A 17,990-nucleotide genomic window follows, 5' to 3' on the forward strand; every position below is an offset into this window, starting at 1 on the left:
GTTCTTTGACTTTGTGAACTCAAATGCCTTGGAGCAAATTGTCCATACCCCGACAAGAGGAACAAACATTCTAGATCTGGTCCTCACCAACATGTCAAACAGGTACACTGCTGCAACTGTTGGACCCTCATTAGTTAAAACTGACCACAAATCAGTCACCTTTGAACTGACACTAACACCAGAACTCACAAAGGGTGAAATCAGAATAAAAAACTTCACCAAGGCAAACTATACCCTCCTAGTTGAAGGTATAATGCATTCCAAGCCCCAACCCAAGCTGAAAGTGGTAACTATGCCGAAGCTTACAGTAATGCCCTTTACAATCATTTGCATAAGTGTATAAACTCGGCTGCACCAGACAAAGTCAAAGCCAAAGCCCCAAGTAAAATAAAGCTGCCATGATGCATTTTCATCATCAACAAACTCTATAATAAATGCAAAAGGTTGCTGTCCAAGAAAACAAAATAAAGGACCCAACAATGGAAAAGCACTATCCATAAAGCCTTTTACAGCAGGTCTATAGTGAATGTCCGAACATTCATAATTGATTTTTGAATGTTCGAACGTTGTAACAGAGATCTCCATACAGCGCGGAATGGGAAGATTTCCCTTTTCTGCAATGTAGTGCAATCTCGGTGTTGGCATATTTAAAGAGTGGGGGGTGTTTTGTGTACTTTATTTTTTTAATTAGATATTCGAACTTTTGAAAGTTTGATCATATGGTGTCGACTATGACAGCCGAACTTTCAAAAGTTCGTTTATCTAATATAGACCCTTTTACAGCTATATAAGTAACCTAAAGGGTAGGACCCAATCATGTGCAGAACTGGTGGCCAACGGTATCACACACACTAACCCCACACAGATAGCAAACCTGCTAGCTGATAGGTTTGGTGAAAATTTCACTCCCTTATCCCCTCCTACCTTACAGCAAACCGTCACCCAAACTCCCCCCACCTTACATATCTGAAGGGCAGGTCCTCAAAGCCCTGTCCAAGGCAAAGAATACGGCCTCTACGGGACCAGATGACATCCCTGGCTGTCTTTTAAACAGGCTAAAATATGAACTAGCCTCATCACTAAGTACTCTTTTCAATCATAACCTAACCACAGGCTTTGTTCCTGTGGAATGGAGAACAGATACAGTTATTCCACTCCACAAAGGTGGCCTAGCAACATTCCTAGGGAATCACAGACCCATAAGCCCAACCAACCTCATTTCTAAGGCCATGGAATGTATCATTATGGACCTCATAAATAAAGACATAGGTGACCTCCAGACCCTGGACTCTGCCCAATTTGGCTTCATGAAGGGCAGATCCTGCCTGTTAAATCTGGTGGATTTCTTTAAAAGTGTGACCAAGGCCATTGATGAGGGCAAATCTGTGCACACAGCATAGCTTGACTTGGAAAAGGCTTTCACCACAATCTCACATGCAGGCATTACCGATAAACTTAGCAAACTGAATGTAAACACCTTTGTTGTAAGATGGGTTGCCAACTAGCTCACAAAATGGACACACTATCAAAGTGGGTGACTCCACATCAACCAGCAGACCTGTTACCAGTGGGTGCCACAGGGGTCAGTGCTGGGCCCCCTATTGTTTGATATTATAGTTCTTAGAAGCTGAGGTCAAAACTAAAGGGTTGTGGCTGGCCAAGTTTGCAGACAACTGCAAACTAGGTGCAATTATTGAATCCCCAAATGATGTCAGTATACTCCAGGATGGTCTCACACAGACCAACGATTGGCATATTAGTCATGGTCTCAAACTGAATGCAAAGAAATGCATCATCACTCCCTTTGGCACAAACAATGTCCCTTCACACTATCAAATCAACAACAATACGGTAAGTACCCATGAAGTGGTAAGGGACCTGGGATCACAGGTTGACTTTGACCTTAACTTTGACCACCATGTGTCTACCACTGTAAGCAAAGCTTTCCATGTAGCTCACTTGATTAGTAAAGGCATCACCTCGAGAGCAAAAGAAGTTATAACCCCCCTATACTCGGCACTTATCCGGCCCATAATTGAGCATAACATCCCATTCGGTATGTACCATACTAAGCATCTACAGCAATTAGAGACACCCCAGAGATTTCTAACAAAGAAGATCAAGGGCCTCCAGCAAGCACCTTACACAGAGCGACTAAAATCCCTGTCACTATACTCAGTATTGTATAGACTCCTTAGGGGGAGACTTATGCCTGGCCTACAGAGCAACCCAAGACCCAAACCTTATGAATTTACTGCATATTCAGAAATCAAATGGGTTCCAGGGATTTAAATATGAGCTGCAACTTAAATAGGACATGCTGGAGGGAAAATTTATCTCCCAGTGACTGCCACATCTTTGGAACAGGCTACCAATTCATGTGAAACAGAGCACCTCTATGACACTGTTCAAGAGGAACCTGGATGAGTGGATGGGACACTGTAATTTTTTACCAGAGATAGCGCCCACAACCCTCCTGGACATGGGCAGTCATCACTAAATGCAGTCTTGGGTGTTGACTAGTACCTCTACGATATTACATTGGGTTGAAATGGCTAGGCTTAAAATAACCTCCAGGTCGATAGCCTAGTAATCTCCTATGATCCTACAATACTATTATAAGCAACTCATAAGCGGCACATTGGTACAGCGATTAACGTTGCCTCACAGCAAGACATTCTCTGGTTTGATTCTCGGCTGGGGTGCCTTCTGTGTGGAGTCTGCATGTCCCCCCTGCATTCTCATGGGTTTTCTCTGGGTACTCTGGTTTCCTCCCACATTCCAAAGACATGCATCTGGAGCATTTCTCCCCATGCCTCTGCTGAAAATAGACTCTGTCCTAGTCGGACTTTCCCAGTCAACAAATGTTAGACGAATAAGTAATAAATAAATAAATCTAGAAAAAAAGGAAAGAAATGAATAGCCCCTAGTGTGCAATATGCTATCACTGGAGCCAGACACCTTGTAAATGCCCTTAGGGTAGAGGATAGCCAAAATGGCAATGAAGAGAACTGAAAGTATCACCCAGACACAGAAAACGTAAAGAAAATGTTTGAAAACTATGACTATAGGGCTAGGATGATAATGTTGAAACGTCTGTTGAAAACTGAAATGGGAACTAAAGAGATAAAGAGTTGTGAAAGGATAGCATTTTGAAATGTGAACCTTCTACAAACTGGTTAAGAAAGGAAAAATCCAGGACTGGTCCCATGAAGGACCAAGTAAAATAAAGCTGCCATTTGATACCAGAAACATCATGGAATAAAATCAGAAAGAGATAGACTGGGTCTATTACCCTAGGGCCGGAGTAAAATAAAAATATTTGGTCTAGACATACTTGTCAACTGCCCAGATTTTTTGCAGAATATACAGATTTTTACCTCATATTTTTGGTCTGTTTCTCATATATTTTGTTTTGTTTTCTGACAAATAAGTGAGGATTGACTTCACTAAATAATTACATACATTTGAGTTTCAGATTTCATATCCTTCAGAAAATGCATGGTAACACATCTTTTATTCTAGCAAATTTATAAATTTATAACCACAATATTTAAAATCTGTCCCTATTTTTGCGCCTTTGTCCCCAGCACAACATGTTTGGCTTTATCCAGATTTCTTGTGGTAAGAGGTTGAGAGGTATGGATCTAGATGATGAGAAGGGATTCCTAAAAAAGGACGTAGTGACTCTCACAGCCATCAGAATTCCTAATGAACTGTTGTTAAAGAGAAAAATAGACATTCGGAGATTGGGGAAAAAGTAAGTATTGCCAGGTTGGGGGTGGTGGTGGGGCAATGTAGGTAGTCAGTCAGAGTTATAGGAATGCCCTCTTGAATGTCTGATTGCCTAAAAACTGCTGCTTAATTTGCATTTTATGAAAGGATCCTGAAATACGGATAAATAAATTGACAAACTTGGAAAAGAAAAACTGAAAAAGTGAGTCACTCCCTAAATTAGTTTTCCTCTCTCATCACATTTTTTCAGAACCTCGGCAGCAGACGATACAAAAACAACCACCTGGTCAAGGTGAGAATTCAAAATTTCAATTTCTATACATGTAGGTCAAAAACGTAAATGTAGCCATGCAAATCTTGTCATAACAGACCCAGTAGCTAATGCTCTAGAAGATGCATCAGCTGAGTTATAAGCATTTAGAGATGATTTACCCTCAGAAGAAAGAGAAGATGCAATAAAGTTTCTCATCTTCTCAAAAGAAGAACGTAAAAACGTGAGCTTGACAATTAAGAATTCCTAAAATAAGAGTGATGGAGGAAAATATTATGTTCCCAAACCTATCAAAAGTTTTCTCATCCCTGTCAGACTTTCATTCTATCAAAAATTTGCCCAATGGACCCACCCACTGTTTTAGTGGCAATAAAAACTGACGCTGTTTGACTGTAGTGCTCAGGTGAGAAAAGCCATTTTCTTGGCTACTGTACTTATCTTTGAATAAAGCTCTTTTAAAAAAAGAAGAATATGTGTCTTATTCTTCAGAAAGGAGGGGATGATATAATCAAAGGTAAACCTTGTAATTTAATTTGGAGTAGTACAGGCAAGAAACTTTAAGGAGTAAGAAGTCACTTCTGACAGATCATATTTAATGATTCATAGAAGCTTGCAGAGGGAGAGGGAATAGCATTTACTAGAATGACTTGATAAAGAAAGCACTACATGGTCAGATTTGGGAATAGGAAATAAATATTTATCAGACTGAGGAACCTTATACAGGTTATATGCAGTTTTAGGGGTTGCAGGCTGGCTGTAATTAAAAAAAAAAAAAAAAAATATATATATATATATATATATATATATATATATATATATATATATATATATATACATATATATATCTCCAACAAGGCTGAAAGTAATGGAAGAACAGGCATAGGCTGAGAAAATTCCAACTGTAATAATACACACACACACACACACACACACACACACACACACACACACACACATATATATATATATATATAAACATAATATATATATATATATATATATATATGTGTGTGTGCCTATATATATATATATATATATATATATATATATATATATATGTGTGTGTATATATATATATATATATATATATATATATATATATATATAGGCAAAGTCATATTGTCACTGAAAAAAATTTATTCCTTTCTTGCCATGACTCCAGAAAAAGGAAAAATTTTCCAAGGAAAAACAAAATAAAGACTCTCTCAAGAAATCAATTGTGAAGCCTGGGGAAAACAAATGAATTTTTTCCTTTTAATTACATTCCCTGCTCAGCACAACAATCCTTTTCTTTTACTAGAAAAATACAGAATGTTAAGGGTTAAGAGCTCAAATAAAGTCATGAACTAAGCCTCATAAATCTTTCCTGTCCAGGAAAACAGAGACAGGGGAAGATAAGTAACATTTTGCTTCTTTTAAACAGGAAACTCCATAGAAGCGGGCCGGTTTTTGATAGTAACATCACCCAAGGATCAGGCATCTTAGTCTGAATAGGTAGAAAACGATTTTCTGCACCTTCTTTTGAGACAGACAAGACTGGTTCTTCCATGCCCACCAACAGCCACAGAGGACACATTTAACTACCAGTCTTTGGTGGCCTAATGGTTAAGGTATTTGCCTTACAAACACAAGGTGCAGGGCTTGAGTCTCACAAGGGATAATTGTCTAGGCTTGCAAGGGCAGTTAGCCTAGTACTAACCTATGATCCTACAAAAGGACTACACCTTAGGAAAACAAAATTTAACCCATCTGCGACTAAGGCAAGAAAGCAACCTGCTGAAGTAACAAAGGCTGATTAACAATTTTCTTTTTCTTCTTACCAGAGAATGAAGGAACTTAGGAACTGGAAACCTATTTTATAGCTAAGCCAAGAAAGAAGCCTTAAATGCAGCTAGTAAAGTCGGCAACAGTGGTTAAACAGGCAAGTATCAAACACAGTGACAAGCACAAAAAACACTTGCCCCTGCCTCTAAAAACACATTATATTTTTATATATAATAGCACAGTAAACTTGAATAAAAGTAAAGTTTGTAGTAAAATCGTAAAATAGAATACACTGCTTCAATGGACATAAATGTCTCAAGACAGTCCCAAAAACAATAAAACCTAACTAAAATAAACATTTCTTCACAAAGGGTGCTGTTTCAGTCATAACAAGATAAAAGTGGAAGGTTTTTCTTTGAAGGGAACTTATCTGCCAAGGTAGAAAAAAACACTAGTCAACTATCGATCTTCAAAAGCCTGCAATTGGAGCACTCTTTAGTGTCAGGAAAGCATTGAAAGACTTGGCAACCAGACCGCTGATTTTCTGCGCATGGAAGGTGTCCTTAAGTTTTGGAAGCTGGACAGCTGTTATATCCTAGGCAGGAAATTAGTCATATAGCTAATGATACTGCATCAATGATTAAATGATGAACATCAACCTTTTCTTCCTAGTTTAACACATGTGGCTTGACTTTGAATCCAAAGTTTTTAGTCAATAACAGGGCCACCACTCTGTCTTTCTCCTCTAAAGAAAAGAAATATGTTCCACCAGAAACAAATTTTAAATGCTTTCAGCGCTATTGCTCAGATAAGTGGGTTTCCCCAATACAAATCATATGAAGTGCAAAGTACTTTATATATGCAAAAATGCTAGACCTCTTACCCAGGTTTTGTACCCCATTCATGTTTCTTGATAGCATCTGTAGCATAAGAACAAAATATAATTCCATAACTCTGCAACCAATTGACCATACCTTTTTTTGTATCTTTAATACAACCATCAGTTAAGTTAAACAGATTCACATCACATCCTTAGTAATATCAGTTCTCATGGCAAGGGCTCGCATGATAAAAAGCAGCACTACCAAAAACAGGTACAAAAGCAACTGTTTCAGTAGCTTATGCATCTCCTATAATTTACTGATCCTTTGGGGGTTAGCATAATGGGTAAGGTGTTTACCTCACAGACACAAGGTACAGGGACTGATTCTCAGCTTTGAGGGAAATTGGTAAGGCTTAAAATGGCCCATAAGGGTAGCCAGCCTAGTACTTACCTATGAAACTATACTGCAGTAGCAATAAAATTCTACTTTTGTTCACTACACTTTCAATAACCCTGCTTCTTTTTCAGTTAAGTCTAGTGGACTCATAGTATTATGGTGAGCTCTGCCTTCTAAGTCAGTTATCCTCAGCTCCAGTTGCTCCAGCTGAACCTATGCACCTATCCATACCTCCCAACCATACCAATTTACTCGTTTTTTACCGAGTTTTGGGGTCCAAATGAAGGGATGCCACGATTCCCAAGTGGCACCCCTTCATTTCTGATTTTTTTGCTTTGTTTTTTATTTTTTTTTAATTTATTGCGCTGTCAGAGCTGACGTCATCACGTGCGTGATGATGTCAGCACTGTCAGGGCTACCAGCCAGTCGGAATTGAGCTCAAGGAGCTCACGTCATCATTTCCGGCTGGTTGCGAGCAGGCGGGAATTAAACAGCAGCTTTGCTTTGCCGCCGAGAATGGCTTTACTTTGTTTTTTTTTTATTTTTGCTACCGTACCAAGAATGGATTAAGCTTTACTTTGTTTTATTTTATACGGTTGCTTGCAGGATGTCATTGCGAGAATGGGATGAAGGCAAGGTAACAAAGGGTGTTTGTGCACCGAGAATGGCTTTACCTTGTTTTATTTTATATATGTTTTTGCTGTCTCTGCTGCTGAGAATGGCTTTACTTTATTGCTGTTGAGAACAGATTAAACAGCAGCTTTGCTGCTGAGAATGTCTTTACTTTATTTTTGCCAAGAATGGATTAAGCAGCAGCTTTGCTGCCAAGAATGGCTTTACTTTGCTTTACTTTATATTGTTGGCTAGGCTTTACTTTGTATTTGCTGGCTAGGCTTTACTTTGTTTTTGCTGGCTTTGCTGCCAAGAATGGCTTTATTTTATTTTTGCTGCCGAGAATGGCTTTACTTTATTGCTGCTGAGAAAGGATTAAACAGCTTTGCTACCAAGAATGGCTTTACTTTATTTTTGCCGAGAATGGATTAAGCAGCAGCTTTGCTGCCGAGAATGGCTTTACTTTGTTTTATTTTATATGGCTGGGATGTCATGGTGAGAACCGGATGAAGGCAAGGTAACAAAGGGTGTATGTGTTCTGAGAATGGCTTTACTTTGTTATATATGGTTGGCTAGGCTTTACATTGCTGCTGAGAACGGATTAAACAGCCGAGATATTTATTTTATACTGCCAAAAACAGCTATGGTTATGGGATGAAGGCAAGTGTGTGTGTGTGTGTGTGTGTGTGTGTGTGTGTGTGTGTGTGTGTGTGTGTGTGTGTGTGTGTGTGTGTGTAAATGCCCCAATGTGATACACCTGGTGGCTACAGGTATTTAGGCTCAAACCCTAAAGTCCCTAGCCACCACCATCTCTGAGCTTTGCTCAGATTTTTTTTTGTGCTAAGAGTTGAGAGCTATAGAGAGAAGTGAGAAATTTGTATTCCTCCATTATTGGCTTTGTTGTTTGTCCAGGCTTTTTGTGTTAACAGTTCACAGCTATGGTAAGTGAGAAGTAAGTAGTATCCCCCCATTATTGACTTTCTTGTTTGTCCAGGTTTTTTGTGCTAAGTGGTTGAGAGCTATGGTGGGAAGTGAGAACTGAATTCACTAAATGATAGCCATTAAGTTTCAGTCTTCCTAGTTTTTAAACTGCTGATTTAGCATAGTGGTATAGTGCATTGACAGTAGTGTATAGTCTATTTTCATTGTGAGACAGTATTGCTTTGTTTATCAGATGTCTGTTAGTTTGTGCATTGATGTGCTACAAAATGTAAAAATAAAATCCAAATAATTATTGTAGAAGTAAAGCAGTATGCACTCATTATTGTTTATGGTAAATGGGGTGAAACAGCCAGGTAATGGGACATTGGAATGGCTGCAGGGGGACTCTGGTGCTATATTTTGGTCGTCTGTTCTTCAGTTTACATTCGAAAGTTGGTATCCCACAATTCCATTGGAGTGGGTGGGCTTACATATTTATGTATGCAAATTAGATGTTAATCCGCGTACAGATTTGTACCTATTTTTCATGGGCCTTGTCCAGATTTTTGATGTTTCCAAGTTGAGAGGTATGCACCTATCACATGGGAGTTGGTTTCCTTAACATCCCTCCGGACAGCCATTATGGCACTGGAGTGGTTAGTGCACCCCTTCCTGAGGTCCTTCACTCACTCTTCAAAGGTTTTAACACAAAGTGACACTGCAGATTCACTTGGGGCTGGAACTTTGTAAGGAGTAACCCAGCAAATACTTACCACAGACTTTTAATTTCCCTTTTCCTCCATATAGCAGGCACGTTTGAAAGTCAAACAAGTTTTCTGCTCACAATTACCGGTCTGACTTACATGCAGACCTCTTCTAAATTACATTGGCTACCACTTTCAGAGCTTAGCATTAGTTTGCTAAGGGAATGAGCCCAGAATACAGCTTGTTCAACATCCTGACATTACTGGAAGCATGAGCAACCTTTTTTGGTTTCATTCATTAACATCAGACTGAAATGGGCCACCAATTTCCACATTGCCAGTTCATTCCCACTAGTAGCAATAGGTCTAGTCAAACCCACCCAACTGGGGGCTTCATCCCCCACACCCTTCAATGTGTGGGGGTTGCACCCCCCGACTATATACACCAACTCTGAGATCGCACTACAGTGGCAAAAAGGACAAAGTTGTGGTGTTGGACAAGTGTTTCCTTACCCTGGGAAAGATTTTGCGGTTCAGGAAGTAAATTTCTGTGTTTAGGTGGCACTGAATTCGTTTGCATGTAGATGAGTGCCTGTGGGCTGTCTCCACATGCCAATTTTGTTCATCTCCTGTCATTTTACCTGGATTGCTTGCATACAAACTAATGTATGGTAAAATGATAGGGTGAATTCCCCTTTTGTCCTTACAGAAAAATGTGAGCTGCCCATGCAATCAAGCCAGCCACACTACATTAATTTTAGTTGCAATGATTAGTTGTAGTCAGACAAAAAGGGAATAAAAAAACAATAAACTTACACTGCAGGCACTGCCTTTTTTAACTCTATGACCTAGTGTCTGCAGAGGCATTCACATAAACTGATGCAACCGAAGATGCCACATTCTTTCTCTAGTGCCATTCAATGCCTCTAAGCATATCACATGTTTTACTACATATAACAAATGGTTTGTAGTTGCTTGGCCTCCAGTGGAAGGTACCCATAACAGAACCTCAAGCCCTCCCACTCAGAAGATTATCAATTTAAAACCAATTCCTGAAATCTAGTCCTGGGATTATTAGCTAGCATACTGATGCTTATGATACTGAGCAGACTGCATCTTCAAAATTCTGTCTTCCTTTCAGCAAGAACATCTGGATTTGGAAAATGGGACTGATTTCTCCAAACAGAGCAATGCTGTTGTTTAATATATGCCAGTGTTTTTAACACTGGTAAATATCTTTGCTTCCATTACAACAATTAGTGATGGAGGTTGTCTTATTATATGCAACAATGTCAGCAACAAGCCTAAGTTCTTACTAGAGTACGTGTACTGAAACAACGTAAATCTGCCTACTATAAATGCCTTGTAAAAAACCTGGTGAGCTTGTGTTTTAAAGGACGTGTCTGTGTACACAGTCTGCCCTGGATCCTGAAACCCTAACAGTTAAAAACAACACACTTCAAGCACTTACATGTTCCTGGGGTCTTGACATACTTTAATATCAGAAACTTGGTTGTTCCACTTGTGTCCCTCTTGGACATGGGCATTAGGTGCTGATCATGGAAATAAGGGTAGGATTTGGCTAGGCTTGGAACGACCATATGGCCATTAGCCTAGTAACATCCTTGATCCTATGATCCTAAAAATGTTAACTTGCTTATAAAAATGAACTTGGGGCAGTCTGACCATTACATTTATGCTGGCATAACAATAACCATGCCTTGCAATGGGAAAAGAAAGATCAACACGATACAGTCATATAGTTCTCAAACAGCTGACAGCAAACTAAAATTAAAAAGGCTGTGTGACTGTAATGTGATGGGCATCCATCATTAATTATACTTAGTATAAACACAGTGCTGACCAATGGACATCCTATGCCCATCACTAAATATTCTTAGTGTAAACATGGTGCTGGCCAATGGGCATAATTTGTCCATCACTAATTGTACTTAGTGTAAACATGTTGTTGGCCAATGGGCATGCTTTGTCCATCATTAAGTATACTTAGTGTAAACATGGTGCTAGCCAATGGGCACCTTTTGTCCATCATTAAGTATGCTTAGAGTAAACAAGGTACTGGCCAATGAATATGCTTTGTCCTTCACTGACTATACTTATGCCAAGAATTCTTAAAACTCATTTTATGATAGTTTAAACAGATTCCTGTATTCAAGGAGCCCCAGCTGCTTTTGAACTCAGTATACAGGACTTGAGAGACCTCCTTTAAACTCCAAATTAGAATTTTCAAAATCAGAAAAAAAAACTTGGTATTTCATGAGCCTCACAAACTGGCTATATTGTGTGTGTATGTTTGTGTGTAACTCAAATACTTCCCAATAAGCAACACGAATAAAACAAATACTAGCCATGGGTGAGAAGCCAGTCCACTACAGGGAACATGCTAACACCTGAACAGGGCCAACTTATCATAACCAGTTAACATATCTTTTGAGAGACATGAGAAAAGTGGAGACACCAATGTAAAAGCCCATGAGTGATTTTTTTTTTTTTTTTTGCATGATACTGTTGGGGTGACCTGCTAAACTGAATTAAAACTGGGTGGGGTCTCAGTCTAAGTTGGGCATGTCATTTCCCCTTCTATCCTCCATTCCATCCAATGGAACTTTTTGAGTTGGTGCTCTAACTCCCAGTGGGTATTGACTGAGCCTTTTACAAAAATGAAGTTATTGCCTCACAGATCAAACAAATGTTCATATCTCCAATCTCTTTTTATCTGAGTATTCAGTTATAAGGGAAAGAAAAACAAGCATTAAAACAACAGCAAACTCATAGCAGCAAATACCAACATCAACAGTAGAAATGATAAACAATTGTGATAAAATAATTAGATGTACAACCGTATATATATATATATATATATATATATATATATATATATATATATATATATATGTGGGATCTGTACAGATCCCCGAATGCACTTTCCACCGAATGATTATCTGTGGGGCATATTTACGTGAAAGTGCTTTTCACCGAAAAAAGCACTTTAGCGTAAGTATGCCTGTTCCGGAGATCGTACTACGGTGCGGGTAAGGGAAAATTCCCTTTTCCCCACTGTAGTGCGATCTCGGAGTGAGAATATTTAAGTATGGGGTGTGGGGGCTGCCTGCATAAACGTAGATTTGGTTTTAAACGCACTTTAACGAGAGCGCTTTTCAGTGAAAAGCGCTTTCGTTAAAGTGTGTTTGGTGATAATGGATTCGGGCTTTTGCACTTTCGTGCAAAAGTCCTAGATCCATATATATATATATATATATATATATATATATATATATATATATATATATATATATATATATATATATATATATATATATATATATATATATACCTAGTTTGATTAGATATTCTGTGCTTTTATTTTGATATTGTTCAGTAAAACTGATCTTTGTAGGGGGCTGCACCCCCCCCACCCCCCAATGACCTAAAGTTCATTTGACCGAAAACTCACTTTCGCTGAAGTGTACTACCCAAAAAAAAAAAAAACATAAAACATGTTTTTGTAGGGGGGCAAGCCCTCCTGAACTTTAGGTCATTTGGTCTCAGGTCAAATGGGTTTAGGTCAAATGAACTTTCGGTCAAATGTAGTAAACCCATGGGTTCACTACATTTGACCGAAAGTTCATTTGACCTAAACCCATTTCACCTAAACCAAATGACCTAAAGTTCATTTGACTGAAAACTCATTTGGCCTAAAACCCATTTGACTGAAAAATAGCACTGGCAGTCTGTAGAGCACTGTAAGACAAGTAAAGGTATATGCCCTGTTCCCCACTGTAGTGCGACCTTGGAGTTAGAATATATTGTTAGGGTATGTGTGGGGGTGTGGGGGGTGCAGGGGGGCTTGCCCCCCTGCATAAACGTAGATTTTTTTTTAAACACACTTTAACGAGAGCGCTTTTCGGTGAAAAGTGTTTTCGTTAAAGTGTGTTTGGTGATAATGGATTTGGGCTTTTGCACTTTCGTGCAAAAGTCCTAGATCCATATATATATATATATATATATATATATATATATATATATATATATATATATATATATATATATATATATATATATATATATATATATATATACCTAGTTTGATTAGATATTCTGTGCTTTGATTTGATATTGTTCAGTAAAACTGATCTTTTAGGGGGCTGCACCCCCACACCTCCCAACAATATATTCTAACTCCAGAACAGGGCATATGTCTTTTACTTGCCTTACAATGCTCTACAGACTGCCAGTGCTATTTTTCAGTCAAATGGGTTTTAGGTCAAATGAGTTTTTCGTCAAATGAACTTTAGGTCATTTGGTCTCAGTCAAATGGGTTTAGGTCAAATGAACTTTCGGTCAAATGTAGTGAACCCATATATATATATATATATATATATATATATATATATATATATATATATATATATATATATATATGGGTTCCGTCAATTTGTTCGAAGTTTCACTACTTCGAACACCACTTCACTGAGTCCACTTGTTTGAAGTAGTGAAACTTCAAACATTGACTTCGGCAGGCACACTATAGCGCGGAATGGGAACGTTCCCTTTTCCCCACTGTAGTGTGATCTCGGAGTTGGTATATTTAAGTAGGGGGTGTGGGGGTGCAGGGGGGCTTGCCCCTATGCAAAAACATGTTTTAGTGTTTTTTTTTTTTTGGGTAATACACTTCAGCGAAAGTGCACTTTCGTTTAAGTGGACTTTCGCAGAAGTGTAGGGTCTACTGCTTTATTTCGAAGAAGTGTATTTTCGATGTTAAGCAGTAGACCCATATATATATATATATATATATATATATATATATATATATATATATATATATACATACATATTTACAGATATGCTGTATGTCTTAAACGGAATGGTATGATACGCTTTTAAAAATGAAAGGGATTAAATTTTGCTAAATTAATTAAATAAAATATCGTACTGTAGTTCTAAATATATGAGCATTTAAAACAAAACAAAATAAATGCTAACTTCTCTAGAACCATAAGCATTACTAGAAAAGTGTAAATGGCAAACTACTCAGCACAAAGTGACCTTTACAGTAGTTAATTTTATTCAGTTCTAGGACTTGGACTGAGTTTTATAAGCCACAATAACCACAGTCAATATGAATTTTGTAATGTTGTGTAAACACCTTACAATATCTTTCTAACCATTCAAGCAACATACATATAGTCAACAGCATTTTCATCATACAGATGTGATATTTCATATGAGGCTGATCAGTTCTGTATGTCATTTAATTGTTGCGATATTTAAATAAATATGAAAATTACTACAGTACTAATAGATAGTATACAAATAACATTCAAAATAACTTTATCTGAACTAGACAGAGGTCAACTATCAAGAGGCTCAGAGGAAAATACTATGTTAGCAGTCTGGAGACTATTAGAAGCCTAGCCAATAACCAGAAGTCAGAATAAAACCCTGTACCTTGTATCTATGAGGATAAGTCCTTAACAATTATGTCAACCTCCCCGATATACATTTGCATTTATCATTGCATAAGCTTTAAAATTAAGTTTTCTAATACCTTCTATATAACATTGTTTAGGAAGTATTAATGCAAATATGAACAAGCAATATTTGCCGTCAGTTGGATATAAGTACAGAAACACCTCGAGGCATCACTAAGCTACTTTGTACTAGGAAAGTACAGCATGTATTTCATTCAAAAGCCGTCTAAACTACAGGGTGCTGTGTGCAGCTTGTGGCTTTATAGCTGTATAAGTGCACCAACAATGTTTACTTTATAACTTAATTAAATGAACAGTTTAAGAAGCACAAGTTTTTGCACATTAGAATTCGTTTAAATTCAGTCTGAAATAGGTGTGTTTTCACTTGTGTGCATTCATATTTTAGCATGTTAAAAACTGAATATCTTTAATTCCTGCTACAGTGTGCTGTGATAGTTGACATACTATTTTTAGAGACAAATTCTGTATTTTAATGTATTTCATCACAAAGAGTAAGTTAAGCTAGACCTTATTTTTGAATAAAGGACCAAGAAGTCATTACAGATGATGCACGTGCAAGTTAGATTTCTGCTGAAATATAAAATCTCATTAGTCCAAATGAAAGTTATCTTGAAAATATAATGAAAACATGCTTCCAGATGAAAGGGAAAAATGCAGAAGTAAGGGAATGATGTAATCCTTTCCCAACAGAAATGTTAACAGGTAACCTGAAAAGCGTCTGTATTCACGAGGAGTTACAAAGACAGTATAGTACAAAATTAGTGATCTAGTGGCTGTCTTTTATATCTAAACTATAGTTTTTTGCTGCATTTTCACTCTTCTATTAACCACTCTACTGTTTTACTGCAAACAGACATTGTAAAACTTGCCTGTAAATGTTGATTTGTTTTAAGCATAGACGAGTTCCTGTCTGAATACTAGGAGACTCCATATGATACAGTAGATTGTTTAATAAAAAAATAATCTATAATATAAAATCCATGTCAGGTGGGTCTAACATAAGCAATGTTAAGTTTTTAATGTGTTTTTAAATGAGTTGTTTAAAACCACTATGATATGACTATTCACCTGCATACATACCTGTTGCCTAATTAGGGTGCCCAATTGCTTCTGAAACTGAAGGGTGGAGGCATTTTTTGGACTAATGACAGGAAGTGTCCTTGCTTTGTTTGAGCTGCAGCGCTGGAGCGCTGGGTGCACGGCAGATGGCACTGGAGGTAATGTCCTCATGGGGTCAACCCAATAAACATTTTTGCAGAATGTCCCATCTGGCTCAGAATATACATTTTCTGGACTTTCAAGAAGAGAATCACTACTGGATTGAAGGCGTTGTAATCCAGGTACCATAGCATAAAATGCAATTGGATCCACAGGCTCATTATATATGTGCCTTCCTTCTGGCATGCCCTCATTTGGCTCTGCATACGTGTGCATTTCTTGAAATTCGGTGTATTTTTTTTCCAAAGGAAGAGTCAGTTCTTGCACTGTCTCCTCAGATTTAGGTTTGTTGACCTTTGCATATGTACGAATGCCAGATGCATTTGTCGCTTGGCTGTCAGACTTCTCCAAAGGATCCAGTGCTGGCTGAATATTCTGACCAGATTTTGTGGGGAGGGGTGGTTTGAAGTCTGGCATCTAAAGGAAGTACAACATACAAAAAAATTAGATGCAAAAGTTTTTCATTTGTATTTCTTACCTGTGCAATTTCTCCTTGGCCATTTAAAGCACATAAGAAACAACTACTGAAGCTGGAAAAAAAAAAAACTACAGCAGCAGAATAAGCTTATTGTGTAGTTTTCTGTAAATATGAATTCTGTACCTCTGCAGGTAATGCTTTACATTAATTGCAAAAGGAGATTTTTCACTGGATGACTGAATGACAGCAGGCATATCACTGGCTTTCTGTATAAGACTGCACAGAACATAATCAAGCCAAAACATACAAAAGTAAACTTCACCGGCCTCCAGTATTGACATCTATTTAAACATGGCACACGAGACACCAAAGCACTACAGAAATGAGTAACACAACCTTCTATATTTTATACAGTCATTGACCAGGTCAACCCACTGGACACATGTCTGTTTTGAGGAGCAATGTGGGAACATTGTGTGGTTAAGTGACTTGCTCAAAGTTGACAAATGGAGGGGAGGGAATCGATCTCTGTACCCAGAGTAGAGGAAGCAGTTCATTAACCCCTGAGATTCTTAGACCTCTGTGCTAACTACTATACGTGCCTTCACTATTCTTGATAGTTTATAGTGGCACGCGTATCCATTCAGAATTTAAAAGTGGTATGGGACTTCTAGCTATGGCAGCTACAGTGTTACACTCTGAATACGTGGGAAACACGAGCTCACCTCAATGTCCTAAAAATATTTTGTTTCCTTTGGTTTGCCTAAATGAAATGTGTAATGTTGTAGATATTCTCCAAAACTAATGATCTTAAAAACACTAGCAAATAAACTGCTTTTTAGCAAACAAGCAAAGTTGCTTCACACCACACTGCTAAAAACTCAGCAATCACACTCTATAGAAAACCCAGACCCGGTCACCCATCAAATGTGACCTTGTCCTTTAAATATAGTTATAAATGAGACAACTGAACCAAAATGAGTCCCACTGGCTGTAGCTTAACATTGCTAAGTCTACAGCACCAACTTTCACAATCCATTTTCCTCCACCCTCCTTCTCACTATATTTACTACTTCAGTTTATAGCTGGACTGTTTATTTTTGATCTCCCACCTCTCTCACTTTGAATCTCAACAGCCCTTCCTCTGTTTTCCTCTTTCATTTTCTTTTGCGCTGCTTTATACATAACAAGTCACTACTTATTTGTTTTCTGCGTTGTGTTGTGCCTACTGTATTCATAATTTACACAACATTTTTTTACAATGTAGATTATGGCAATTCTGTCTTTGTTTACCTTTGGGCTGAACTTGCAATTGGCCCATTGTGATCAGTGTTCTAATCTTATTAACATATCATCTAAATAAAACGTAAATAACTCTCCAATCACATATTGCAGGACATCAGGAGAAATTAACCACACTACAAACTGCTGTAACTGACTTCAGTCTTTGTACTGGAGACTATGAAATACAAATAATTTTATTTTATTTATTTGACATTTGTTTACTGGGAAAGTCCTACTGGGATAATATATTATTTTAAGCAGAGCCCCAGGGAGAAAAGTTTCAAATTGACATAATATGGTTACAGTTAAATGAAGTTATTACGAAGCCTA

General features: G+C 37.8%; 1 protein-coding gene across 1 annotated transcript in view; it reads right to left on the reverse strand.

The window, feature by feature from the left end:
* The window catches only part of SH2D2A (SH2 domain containing 2A), a 714,173-nt gene that overhangs the window by 71,020 nt on the left and 625,163 nt on the right, over positions 1-17,990 (reverse strand). The window contains exon 7 of the mRNA XM_044079800.1: positions 15,821-16,375. Coding sequence (XP_043935735.1) covers positions 15,821-16,375 — 555 coding nt within the window. The remainder of the gene's footprint in view (positions 1-15,820; positions 16,376-17,990) is intronic.

The sequence above is a fragment of the Protopterus annectens genome, chromosome 8.part0 (assembly GCF_019279795.1).
Source record: "Protopterus annectens isolate FY-2018-M chromosome 8.part0, PAN1.0, whole genome shotgun sequence".
Classification (NCBI taxonomy): domain Eukaryota; kingdom Metazoa; phylum Chordata; order Ceratodontiformes; family Protopteridae; genus Protopterus; species Protopterus annectens.